General features: G+C 42.0%; 2 protein-coding genes across 2 annotated transcripts in view; both read left to right on the forward strand.

Annotated features, from left to right (window-relative positions):
* The window catches only part of LOC141434764 (uncharacterized), a 38,470-nt gene extending 24,520 nt beyond the window's left edge, over window positions 1-13,950 (forward strand). The window contains exons 2-4 of the mRNA XM_074097198.1: window positions 8,566-8,654; window positions 9,447-10,227; window positions 10,605-13,950. Of these exons, the coding sequence (XP_073953299.1) occupies window positions 8,566-8,654; window positions 9,447-10,227; window positions 10,605-13,246 (3,512 nt within the window). The 3' untranslated portion in view covers window positions 13,247-13,950. The remainder of the gene's footprint in view (window positions 1-8,565; window positions 8,655-9,446; window positions 10,228-10,604) is intronic.
* ND-15 (NADH dehydrogenase (ubiquinone) 15 kDa subunit) overlaps window positions 1-13,965 on the forward strand; it is a 110,861-nt gene that overhangs the window by 81,373 nt on the left and 15,523 nt on the right. The window lies entirely within an intron of this gene.

Below are 13,965 nucleotides of genomic sequence, written 5' to 3' on the forward strand. Positions count from 1 at the left end.
GGTGGTGCTTATAGAACCAAAACAATAATTTCTTGTTCTCTTTCTTTCTACCCACTCTCATATCTAGTCCCTTAGACGCCTTTTACAACACCTACGGGAAGAGATGAGCCCGTCCTATTCTAAAACCGGGCACGGCACGTACTGATAACTATTACTTATGGTAGAGGTAATTACACTTAATATTATAAATGCGAAAATGTGTGTGTTTGTATGTTGTAGGCTGCTTTGACTGCTGTGACGTAGGCTACTTTTTAGGGAGGGAACAGCGCGCGATAACCGAATTCCTCGCGGGCGAAACCGAGGGCAAAAGCTAGTTAATTAATAAAGTAATCGGTCTCACCGGGTGTGTTTTTTTGTATTATTGAAGTCAAAGCTAATGTACAAATTATGAACGTATTTAGTTGAATTTATGGGTAAGGCCGCGAATTTTGACCAATTTGGACGTTTCAAATTTGGAAGGCTGATAAAAAAAAACTGATAACACCTAGAGGTTTAATTTTTTTTTTATTATATGACACGATATAAACTCTCAAGGTCGCAAATGAGATAATTGATTTAAACCCTTTTAAAAAAATAATAAAAATATATTACCGTCAAAAACGTAACGAAAATTGACTATTTTTTTTGACCACGAGTACTTAATACCTTATTATTTTCATGCTATTTAACTTCTCATGATCATGATTTTGTTTAAACGAAATTTTATGATATAACGATAGTCCTACCGATTGCGGAATCATGATAATCAAATAATTTTCATGTTTTATATTTATTTCTTTTCACGTGCCAAAAAACCACGTTTTCGTTACGAATACTTAGGTGACGCTTTTTTAAGCTACCTTTAACGCCAATTTCGGTAGAAATTAGTTTTTGTACACTGGCAACTAATACTCTAATAGGGCAACATCGATAAGATAAATAAATCTCATCAGTTTGTTGACAAACAGCCATCAAAAGTGACGCGGAGGTTTTTTTTTCGAAAAAACGTCGAAAGTGCTTGTTCGATTTTAAGGGTAAGTAGTGATTATTTTTAACTGGTTGTTTTTTCATACGATAGGGTAATCTTTTCCATGTAAGTGGCATGTGTTATTATGTTCAAAATGGCTCTGCTGTCAGCGTTTATGGTGGTAGCAAGCGTTGTCTTTCGGTTTTAGTATTTCGGAGTTTTTTCGTGCTAGAACCGCTGTTGTTATCCTGTAGTTATTTAGATTTGTTTGTGAGTGTCCTAGTGTAAGTGTTTCTGGTAGTTTTAACATGGACCTGGATCCTTTGGATCCAGATCCCGGTGGTGGGCCTGACTGTTCCCGTATCCCTCCAAACCAGGCAGCTCATGCGCCTCAAACTCCTCTGCTCGGTAAAAGACCTTTAGTCGATCCCGATGTCCCTCCTGCCAAAAAATCCGATTCTCCTGCAGTTTCCTACGAAACGACATTCACACATCCGGATTTCGAAAAGCTGAAGTCATCATATTCAACAGAAGACTCTGGCCCCTTTATTATTAACGTCCAGAGAACAGAGAGTGACCCAGCCTCAGGTACTGCTTTAAGGGCTATAAATTTCGGGCATTTCTTATATAGAAACAATATCTACGGCGTTGTTAGGGACGGAGTGAAAAGAATCGGGCGCAACCGTTTTTCAGTCGAGTTTGATTCGGCGGAACATGCAAACAATTTCCTAGTACATCCTGCCCTTACCTCAGCAGAGTATACTGCAGTTGTTCCCACATTCCACGTGACCCGTATGGGCATTATTAGGGATATCTCTCCTGAGTGGTCGATGCAGGAGGTGGTGGAAAATGTGACTGTCCCCCAGGGCTTCGGACGCGTGATTAAGGCCCGCAGATTAAGTAGGAAATCCATTGGTGAGAATAATTCTCCCACGTGGACTCCTACTCGATCAGTGGTACTTACATTCAGTGGCCGTAGTCTGCCTCCAAAGGTCTTCTGCTTCTACAACAGTTTGCCTGTGGAGTGTTACCTCCTACCAACGATCCAATGCAACAACTGTTGCCGTTTTGGCCATGTCAAAGCTCAGTGCAGATCCAAATCTAGGTGCTATAAATGCTCTCTTGACCATATTGGTGAAAATTGTAATTCTCCTACACTTAAATGCCTATTTTGCTTTGGTAACCACTGTGCTAATGACATTTCTTGCCCAGAACAACAAAGGCAGCGCAATATTAAAATGGTGATGTCCCAGGAAAACCTTTCCTACATTGAATCCTCTGCTCGCTTCCCTCAGGTAAGAAAGACCTTCTCTGAGACTTTGAATTCTCCCTCCCCTGGTTCATTTAATAATACTCCCCCTTTCCCTCAATCACAATCTCATTCTCAAGCTCCATCCTCATCCCAATCATACCGGAAAACTATTTTAGTTCATAGAAAAACTCATACTCCTCCGTGTAACCCAGGCTATGACAGATTTGCCCATAATAATATTGTCCGTGATCCCATTTCCTCCCAACCTAATGGTTGTGCGCTAAATCAAGAGCCTAACTCCCCTAATGATAATCTCATTGAGCTTCTGCTCAACACACTAATTAACATTTTGTCACGCTTTTCTGACTCCGGTTTACCGAACAACATGCATCATAAATTGACCCAACTGTTATCTCTTGTTTCCTCACAAAATGGCCCAAGCTCTCCTCCAGTGGAACTGTCGTAGTATCTACAATAAAAAAAATGAACTGATCTATCTGATTAATAAACATAAACCCTTCCTCCTAGCCATTCAGGAGACCTGGCTGAAACCTAACTCTATTTTTAGAGTGCATGGTTTTGCCTGTCTCCGGGATGATAGGAGGGATGGCTATGGTGGTGCAGCTATATTAGTTGCCCGCTCTATTATTTTTAGTCATATTCCCATCCCCCTCATAGCGACTTTATTAGTGCAGTTGCTGTAAGGGTTAATAATACTTCCTTTCTGTCTCTCTATATCCCTGATCCCCATCCAGGTATGATTGCTGAGCTCTCCTCCATCTTGTCTTCCATCCCTCCCCCCATCATCATACTAGGAGACTTTAATGTACATCATACCTCTTGGGGCTCCCATACTAGTGACTCAATTTCTTCTGCTTTTCTTGACCTTTTTGATCACTTTAATCTATGTGTCCTGAATGATGGTTCCCAACAAGGCGTGTGCTTCCTTCCCAAAACCCAAAAAGTGCTGTTGACCTTACTTTATGTTCTCCCTCAATTTCTTCTAGACTCTTTTGGCAAGTGATCCCCTCCACATTGGGGAGTGACCATTTCCCCATCAAGGTATCATTTCCTGACCCGATTCCCACCTTTTATTTCCCTCCTCGTCTCAAATATCAAACCAAAAAAGCAGACTGGCCCAATTTTAGATCTGCCTTAGACGAGGAAATATCTCTTATTCCTTCCCCTGACCCCAATAATGTATCCTCAGTGTATGAAAGATTTAAAAAAGCTCTTCTGTCTGCGGCTGACAAATCAATTCCTTTAAAAAAAAATCCTTCAAAAAAGATCCCTTTTCCTCCATGGTGGGACGCTGAATGCCTTGCGGCTGTTAAAAAGCGCAGAGAAGCTGAAGCTCTCCTTTCTACCAACTTGTCGAGGGAGAACTATTTGCATTACCAGAAAGTAGCAGAGGAAACCTCCAAATTCCTCCAAAATAAAAAAAGGCTAGGTTGGCAAAAATTCTGTGAATGTCTCTCTCCTAATTCCCCCTCCTCTTTAGTCTGGGAAGGTATCAGGCGCTTTCGTGGCGCTTTTACCCCGAAATCAAACCTATCAAATGATCCTTCAGAGTGGATTGAAACATTCGCTCTAAAGTTAGCACCCCCCTCTGTCCCATCCATTGAGGAAATATCTCCAGTCTGGTCTCTTCCCTCTTCTTCTACCCTTAGTTCTTTCGACGCCCCTTTTACTATGGAGGAATTCCTTACAGCCACCGATCAGCTTAAGGATTCATCCCCTGGCGTGGACGGGATCCCTTACTCCTTTGTAGTAAACTCCAGTTCAAATTCTAAACAATTCTTCCTTGGGATTATAAACAATATCTTTCTCTCTGGTTCCCCTCCTGAGGAATGGAAATTGCAAATAGTTGTCCCCATCTTAAAGGCAGGAAAATTATGTAATGACCCTTCAGGTCATCGCCCCATTGCTTTATCGTCTGCTTTAGCAAAAATTTTAGAGCATCTTATTAAAAACCGTCTAGAATGGCTGGCAGAAAGTAAGGGCCTTCTGGCCAAAAGTCAGTTTGGATTCCGTAAAGGACTCGGTACGATGGATAGCCTCTCCATTTTCACAACCGACATTCGCCTTGCGTTCTCCAAAGGTGAGTCTGTAGTGGGGGTCTTTTTAGATATCTCCTCTGCATACGATAACGTACTTCTCCCTCTTCTCAGGCAAAAGTTGCACCATCTGAGTTTTCCGGAGAGATTAGTTGACTTCACAATCAACTTTCTTTTGGCCAGATCAGTCCTTATCTCATCTTATAATGTCTCCCTCCCCCCCAGAGTGGTCTATAAGGGCCTCCCTCAGGGCTCTGTCCTTAGTCCTCTTTTGTATAGCCTATATACCTATGATTTGGAATTGTCAGTAAATTCATTTTGTAACATCCTTCAGTATGCTGATGACATCTGTTTATATTCCGTAGTTCCCAATATTTCCGATGCTGTCCCTCCCCTTTCTTCGGCACTTCACTATTTGAATGTGTGGTTAATAGAGCATGGCCTGTCTCTTTCTGTCCCAAAATGCGCAGTAGTCCCATTCACCCGTAAAAGGTCCATTCCAGATATCCCTATTGGTTGTGATGGTACCCGTATACCTGCTCAGGATAAGGTCAAATTTCTTGGCGTTTGGCTTGATACCAAAATGTCAGGTGTACATCACATCAATCACACTGCGAAGAAATGCGAGAGGAACTTGAACATCATTCGTTCTTTGTCTGGCGTATGGTGGGGATCACACCCATACACTCAAAAACTTGTATATAATGCCCTCATCCGCAGTCACTTTGATTATGGGTCCTTTCTCTTAGAGCCTTGTAATAAATTTTGTTTAAGTTCCCTGGATAAAATCCAATATAAAAGTCTTCGTTTAGTGATTGGAGCGATGAAATCATCTCCCACAAATGCTCTCCAAATTGAGTGTGTCGACCCTCCCCTCTTTATTCGAAGACAATTCCTCTCTGATAAATATGTCATCAAAATTATGCAATCTTCTTCCCACCCTCTAATCCCTAAACTTCGGTCTCTTTCTGAATTAATCTCTGCCTCTCCTTACTGGGTTCACAAGGACCCCCCCTGTCTGGTCAATAGTTTCGTTAAAATAACTCGTCTTCCGTGCCCTATATTTCAGTGTAGGTTAATAAACCCTCTTTTTGAAACCCCATATGATGCTATCATGTTCCGCCCTAATATCTCACTTGACCTTGGTATTAATAGAGAATCCCCCTCCCCTAACCTAGACTTAAGTCGTGTCATTGCTAGAGACTGGCCTGACTGGACCTCTATCTACACGGATGCTTCACAGCTTCCAAGCCAGGGTTGTGTAGGATCTGCTGTCTGGATACCCAAATTCAAGATTATTTTGAGCTATAAATTGCCGATATACTCATCTGTATTTACTGGCGAGGCGGTGGCAATTTTCGAGGCCCTGAAATATATAGACTCGCACAATCTTAATAATTGCGTAGTTTTTTCAGACTCCAAAAGCGCCTTACAAGCCATAATGTCTAATCAATTGCGTAGTAAATCTAAATTCCCGGTCATTCTTCAAATTAAGCAAATTCTTAATGGACTCTCTGGTAAGAATGTGAGAGTTTCGTTGGCCTGGATCCCAAGTCATATTGGAATCCGGGCAACGAGACCGTCGATCAGCTTGCTAAAGATGCGACCCGTTCAGGCTGCCTAGATCAGTTCAGGTGCTATTCCCATGATTTGACCTCTCTAGCTAAGGATCGACTGGATTCAGATTGGCTCGCTCACTGGACAAGATCTAGTCAGATGAAAGGACTTCACTACTCTGATGTCCAAGATAATGTTCCCGCCAAACCCTGGTTCTTTAAATTCCGTGCCGCTAATAAAGCAACCACGTCAACAATATGTAGACTGAGACTGGGCCACTCATGTACTCCTGTTTTTCTTCACAAGATCCGTGTGAAAGACAACTCTTTGTGTGAATGTGGTTTAGATGAAGGCTGTCTTGATCATTTATTTTTCGAATGTTCGAAGCTGTCATCCTCTTTGTATGACCTCCTCCCCCCTTATATTCCTCGCCCTGTTAACTTTAAATCCCTCCTTCGTTATGTATATTCTCCTTTTATTGTCATTCTGTGCGATTTTATATCCTCTAATAACATAAGACTATAGTTCTAACCAATAATAACATGTTTTGTCTTTGTCGTAGTGTGTCGTGACTCCTGCAACAGCGTTCGGCAGAAAAGGACTTATTTTTATTTTTATTCTCAAAATTATTTTCTTGCTCCTGTCAAACTGTTGGCGTTCTGCAGAATAAACCGCAACCCTGTCATCGTAACTGACACTGGCCCAAGCCTTAAGGCCGCCATCAAGGGGAATAATAATGTTCAAAATGTCGTTATTCACCATGATAAACGATTTTTTGTATAAAATACGTTACACTTTCGTTACGATTACGTTACATTTTTACAAAATGCTACGTATTTTGTACATAACGTAACGAAAAAATGTGGTAAAGGGAAGTTCACACAGAAAAATTCTAACTTACACCAGTTTATTATTAGGTTTCCAATGACTGCACGCACAGTAAGTTAGTTAGATGGATATTTTGAAGTTAAATAAATTTTAATCTGTAGGTGCAGGGATCGGCACAAGAGAATTGTGGCGAGTTCTGTGTTCACGTCCTGCTACATGCATAGCGTATTTAAAGTGAGAGACAAACGGAGAGATTCACTTACCTACTTAGTTCATTTGTTACCTAAACTTAATAATCATAATAATTTATTTCCAAAAACATCTTTTTACATTGTCCACTTAACTAAGATACTACTTCCTAAATTGGTAAAACCTGTGATTTAGGGTTTTGGCCATTTCTTTGAGGTATTTAATAGCTTGTACAGTCGAAGTCACAAGCATGCTCACAACTAGGTGGTAGGACCTTGTGCAAGGTCCGCCCGGATTGCTACCACCATCTTCCTCGCTAATCCTGCCGTGAAGCAGCAATGCTTGCACTGTTGTGTTTCGGCGTGGTGAGTAAGACAGCCGGTGAAATTACTGGCACGAGGTATCCCATCATAGGCCTCAGGTTGGCAACGCGTCTGCAATACCCCTGTGTTGCAGATTTTTATGCGGTGGTGATCTCTTACTCATTTTATCGTTTGCCATCCAGTCGAATAAAAAAAAACCACATCCAAATTCGTTATGCTTATAAATGTGCACCTTATTGTCAGTGTTAGAGAGGCATGTAAAGATACACTTTTGGAAAGATGTTCGTCAACTAGAGGGTACTTCTACTTCCACATTCTCATGTTTAGCTCTATAGATCTCATATAGGACAGATTTAAGATCAGTATCGTCAGAAAGTTCTAGTTTTAAAAACTTCACTTTATTATTTGAGATGTACTTTTTATTTCATACATACGTTATCTAATGGGAATTTTTACCAGTTTGATCTAGGCGAAAAAAAATTTACGTTTTATATGGTAACGTCACGTATTTTTTTTATGTTATTTCTATGTCACATTGGTCAAAATTCGCGGCCTTACCCTTATATGTTTCTTTAAAAATTCCAATGTAGTCAACGTAGGTAACTAGCGCCATCTCGTGTTGAGTAGATGAACTGATATGACATTTTCAGAGACAATATGACCACATGGTTGCTAAAACTCGGTATCATAGAGATAAATCCCTGTATTAAGATTGCTTACATGTAATATTCATAAAAAAATATATCGCCTTATCAAAAAATACGTCAAGCAATGAGCATCTTCGTCGTGGGAAATTCTTTAGTTTGTTGTTTTTGTGTTAGTTATTTCGCATTTCTGGGACTTATTTGGGCACGAGGTTGTAGGAACATTTCAAATTTTGATATTTCGTGTACTAGGTGTAAAATATCTCGCCGCCCATGAAAAGTTTCTTATATATTTATATATATATATATATAAGAGTTAGACTTAGAAAATTTGTTTACATATACTGGATTTTTCTTAATTTAACATTTCCTATTTTATTTTGTGTAAAGTTATCATCTCATTTCAAGTTTATAGTCATGGTGAATGATAAGTCGAAAAATGTTTGGAACAAAGTTTGGAAGAAAAGGTAATTTTGGTGGCTTCTCTTTCCTGCGTTTTCAAATATTTTTGAAATACAGTATTTAGTTACTCAACGAGCTCTAAACAACGAAACCTTCGAGACGATATACTTGATGGGTTAGGTCAAACATTTCGGCAAAAACATGAATAGCAGGCAATAGGGCTCTGTTTGGACCCTTCGGATATGGAACCCTAAAAAACACAGTTCTCATTATGCTTTTTCGAAGCAGCTCTACCTTGCAATTGAGATATACCACTGTCATTGCTAGAATATAATAACGTTATAACTGATAATATATTTGTCCCCAGGGGGAGGCTGGTTCGTAGCAGCGGCACTCCACGCGCTGGTCGCGCTGAGCGCTGCCGGCCATAACCGCCGCTCCACTCCTACACAAGCGGTAAGGCCAACACAAGCATCGAATGCATTAAACGCATTATAAGCATTTTCCTGAGTAAAAATTTAAAAACTACCTATATGCTTAGAGCACTTGCTGGTACCATCAGCCAAATAAGCGGTCTATCAGTTTTTAAACAAGTTCCTATCAAATTAATATGTCGCTAAAGTGGAATTTCAAGTTAACAGACGCGTCTATTGGAATTATTGTTTTATGACATGCAAACGATTATCAACTTTAAGGTGGTAGACCACATTTGGCTGACGGTACCAACTAACTTCGGTGACAATTATCGTACATCCCATTAATAAACGCGAAATATTGTAAGTCTGTTTGTTTGTTACCTCTTCACGTCTAAACCGCTGAACTGATTTAGATGAAATTCTGTATATAGATAGTTTGACTTCCGGGGAAGGACATAGGATAGTTTTTATCCCGGAAAATTGCATAGTTCCCGCGGGATAGCGATAAACGAATTCTACGCACACGGAGTCACGGGTCACGGGCTAGTTTGTCATAAACCTGATATGTAAAAATACATTTGAGATTGTGGCATTAAAAACATTAGTTGAGGGAGGAAAATTCAGTTTTTTTTAATTACATTACACAAAACTAAGCCATGTATCTGTGTGGGTTGGCAATGCAAGATACAGTTAGTGAAAAAGTTAGTATTTTTCATTTAAACTACTCATAACTATTTCTCATAGGCAAGGTACCTTTTACATATGATGTTTTACCACACAGATCTAAAACTAAGATAATATCGAACTAATTTCCTACCTGTTCTTATTACAGACCCTACCAGTGACCAAAGGAGGATGGCGCCCAGTGATCGGCTCGAGCGGACTCGTGTTCGGCGCGTTCGGCACGGCCCCCCTCCACGCCCCACCAGCCTACAAAATCCCCCTCGAGCAATACGCGTCCTCGCCGCGCCCGCTCGCCACCCGGGACGCCACCAAACTTACCTCCATCGCCCAATCCTACCGCCCCACCACCTTACGAACCGTCCCTTCCTCCCAAGCCCCTCTCAACCAACCCATCAACACCTACCACAACCCTTTCGGCAACGGCTTAACCCACTACAAATACGTCCAGAACTTCCCAGTCGAAAGCGTGCTGATCAGAAACCCTCACAACCCCTACGCAGCCAGGCCCGTCTTCAAATATCCACAGAAAGTAAAACAACCCATCCATAACTACCAACATTTACCTAATGTCCAGCCCGTACAGTTCGCTTACCAGACGGGCAAACCTTTCGACGCGTTTTCTAAACCTGCTGACCCAAAACTAGAAACTAAAAAGCCACAGCAGCAGAGCTCAGGAAGCGAAACGGAAATCTATAAACCTGAAGTATACAAATTGCCGGATAATGATGTCGCTCAGCAATCCCTGAGTCAGCAAGTGAAGACGGCTCAGCAGCAGACGATTCCCGTGCAAAACTTCCAAAATCAGAATTTCCCCGCTCAGATATTCCCTACCCACCCCTTCGCTCAAAACTCGTATGGGCAGAAGATACCTGTCAACCCGTATTCGCATTATACCTTCACGGACAATTCTTTCCCGCCGAGAATTTTTGGTAAGTGGAGTAAGATTTTGGGCTAACTCAACTTTTTTTGGAAACCGGTCGCTTTACGTTAGCAACCACTACTGCACATGTGACCCCTACCTGGCTAACTAAACTAGCCACTCACAAGTCTGGAGAAGGGTAAAAAAATACAAATACATCCAGAAATCCCAACGTCTAAACAAACATGTCACGCTCGTGTCAAATAATAAGTCTTCCACCTTTCTCAGATCTGTGAAGAAACTGTGATATTGGTTTTACAACACTCTTTTATATCCATCCAAGTATTTGTGTGTGCTGTTCATTAAAATTGACATTCGTTGCTTAAACTCATACAGGTACACGAAACTATGCACTTATAAGACGTCTTATATTATTTCCGCTTCCAGGTAACTTTGGCCCGTTCAACGTGCAACCCGTGAAAGGACGTGACCCAGGGTTCCCGACCAGGACGACCTACGTACCGCAGCAGCCAACACGGCAGACCGTCTTCAACTCGTTCAATTACTCGCCCAGCTACAAGCCAAACCCTAGCCAGTTCCCCTCCACGACGCCCAAACTACAAACCACCGCAAATCACATTCACTTTGGAACAGCTGTTACAGATTATAATAACAACGTTCCCACTCAAGCGCCTAAGGTGTCAACTCCACCCAAGATCGACCCTAACGCCGGCTACAAAGGCTTTAAAGCCAGCCCTCAAGACCCATTTTCAAAACTCCACAACTCAAATTACAATAAAGTTACAACGTACAATCCTGTACAGACGACTACTTTAGCGACCCACTTCAACGACTACAGCTATCCCGCGCAACAGAACCTTCAAGCTCAAAACTATTATGATCAACAGACAGCCAACTTGAACTATGAGAAAAAGAAGCAAATGATTCATGACAGCTTCGCGGCGGGCGGCAACCAGGTTGTATCGCAGCAGTATGTTAATTCTCCAAGCAGTTTAGATGGCACGCCGAACTCGGTGCCTTACAAAGCCACTTACGAGGTAACTGAGACTTACTCGGATGAGCGTAATACGCATTCTTCCAAAGCACCCTGGACCGTCACACCGGTATCCTACGACCTAAGCAGCTATAAGCCTACACAAGAATCGGTGACACAACAAGAGTACGTCGATTCCGTCTTCAAACCCGAGACTACGCCGGTGCCTGAAGTTGCTGAAGAGTTCGCCATCGTAACCGAGGCTGATAAGGGCTACGAAAACTCTTTGTTATACAACGGTAATACCGAATCCCAAAGCAGACGCCCACTGGGCGACGACTTCGAGCCAATCGTCCAGCATAAGTTGAAAGACTACTACTATAAAGTAACTCCTACGTACGATGAACACAGCGCGCCGAAACGAAAGAAAAAGCCGACTGAAGCGTACAAGCAGACCACACAAGCCGCCACAACAAGCTCCAGCACAACTTTAGCCAACGATGAAAACAACGAGCTTCTCGTAGAGCCCCTGCCTACGCTCCCCCCCAACAAGCACTTCAGACGGCCGAGCACTCCTCCCCCCACCGAAAAGGAAAAGGCAAGGAAAAGGATTAAGCATCGTAGGCGTCGCCCTCCTCTAGCCAACATCAACCAAAACAGAGAAGAAACTAGCACCGCTAAGTACGTGCAGTCTTCTACGGAGCCTTCGCCTATCACTGAAGGCGAGGAGTACCACGCATACACACGTAGACCAACTAAATACAAGGGCCAGCCTAACCTCACCACTCCAGGAGTGTCCGACGACTTGACAACAAGTGCCCTCCCGACCATTTCACCTACGTTTCCCACTATAGCCAAGAAGAAGCTCGGGCACCGCAGGCCTCTAACGACTACAACAGAAAGATATGAAACTACTACACAGTCATTTAGAGATTACGATTCAAACAAAGAGTCTCCGATCATGAAGATAGCGACTCGGCCGCAATTCCCGAAAGTCACCTCTAGTCCATATGAACTCAAGAGCGAAACTCCCGACTACAGTCATAAACAGGATGAGAAAGACACGCCTACTAGCGACATAGCAGTCAGCCTGAGTGACACGTTAAAGACTAGACCCGATAAGAATTTCTCGTTCCACAGAGACGTTAAGCCTATAGAAGCTGAATTGGTGCCAATAAAAAACCACAGGGAAACCACAACCCAATCAATAAAAGACAGCAGCGAAGTTGCTAATGAAATATCAACAACTACATCTCGAGTTGAAACTACATCCGAAAGTTCAACTAAGATACAAAGACCCAGACTAAAGAACAAGTACGAGAGCAATCGCCCAAGGTTCAGCGTCAAGGATTACAGAAACCGGCTCAGTTCCACAACCAGTACCACGGAGAAATCCGCAGAATCCCACGCACCCAAAGTGAGGTTTCCACAAAGAAGACCATACAACGAGAACAGATTTAACAGTGAAAATGAAACTGTAACTGAGAGAAAGAAGTTTACGCCAAAAGAACCGAGACACAAAGTTGTAAACGGTACAGAAAACAACGACCAAGTAGAGAAGGAGATCCATTCAGTAAGACAGTCGAGCAGAGTGAGACAAACGACAGTGGATAATACGGAGGGAACAACGCAGAAGATATCGTCTCGCATCCGCAACGGTTCTCGAAGACCGCGGCCGACCACTGAGGACGCGACCGAGACGACCAGCCCAACCACTGTCCACAGCAAACGGCCGCTCCGGAAGAAAATAAAAGACTCCGATATCGGCGAATCGGTGCAAGACGTAAGCGTCACTGAAACCACAACTATCAACGAGCATAGAGATGATACGACATCGGAAAGGACTCGGTCAGAGAGCGCTATAATGAAGATTGCTGACAAGAAGCATCACGATCCAGTCGAACACTTGTTCGAACATTCAAAGCGAGTGTCGGACCTCACGCTCGCAGCGAGCAAAGACTACAACACCCCGGGAATGTTCAAAACTGTCTCACAGAGCAGCAGACGAGTACCCAACTATTTCACCATAGCTACGGACGACCCCATACTTCCTATCGAGGCTTTCTTCCCACAACTAAACCAAAAGAAGGAGTGAGTTACTCCGTATATTTAGGTAATTTCACAAAACCAAATCCTTTCCACTGCCAAAGCGAGATTAACCCTTACAAGAATACTTTTAATTCAATAACTTCAAGTTCAATTTCATCAAGCAAAAATTTACTACGGCTGCCTCCTTATTCTGCTCCGTTTATCGATTCAACGTCGAGCGGCGCAGAATCGATAAACGTACAGAAGTGGAGATACAGCTTTATCTGTTCTTTCGCTATGTTGTACTTAGCTGGACCCAATGTGTAGGCAATAAAGTATGTTTTTGCTTGTTGAAAACATTATTATTTATTGTCTTTACTAACATTCGGATAGGTAGTTAACTAGTATTTTAATTAATAATCCTTCGTACTTAATAATGATTGGATCACCAATGACATTTTTGTACTTTCCACTGGCGTTGTCATTATTTTAAATATTGTCGGTGCTCATTTTAGTTAGACTAGTTCTTTACATTATATCTCTTATGAAGTGATATAATTGAGTAAGTATTATAAGATGACTCGAAGCCATTCCACGAGACGATTAATTAAAAACATTACGTTACTAATTATTATAAGTGTATTTTTTTAAATAAAAGTTTCGTGAAACGCATTCAAGCCAACTCTCAATTTAGTAAACAGACTGTAACAATGTGTGAGTGATTGCGCGTGTGTGCATTGCGTAGCTTAGCAGCTAAATTATGAGTGTTGTATACTTGTTATAATA

Source organism: Choristoneura fumiferana, chromosome 14 (genome assembly GCF_025370935.1).
Source record: "Choristoneura fumiferana chromosome 14, NRCan_CFum_1, whole genome shotgun sequence".
NCBI classification, from domain to species: domain Eukaryota; kingdom Metazoa; phylum Arthropoda; class Insecta; order Lepidoptera; family Tortricidae; genus Choristoneura; species Choristoneura fumiferana.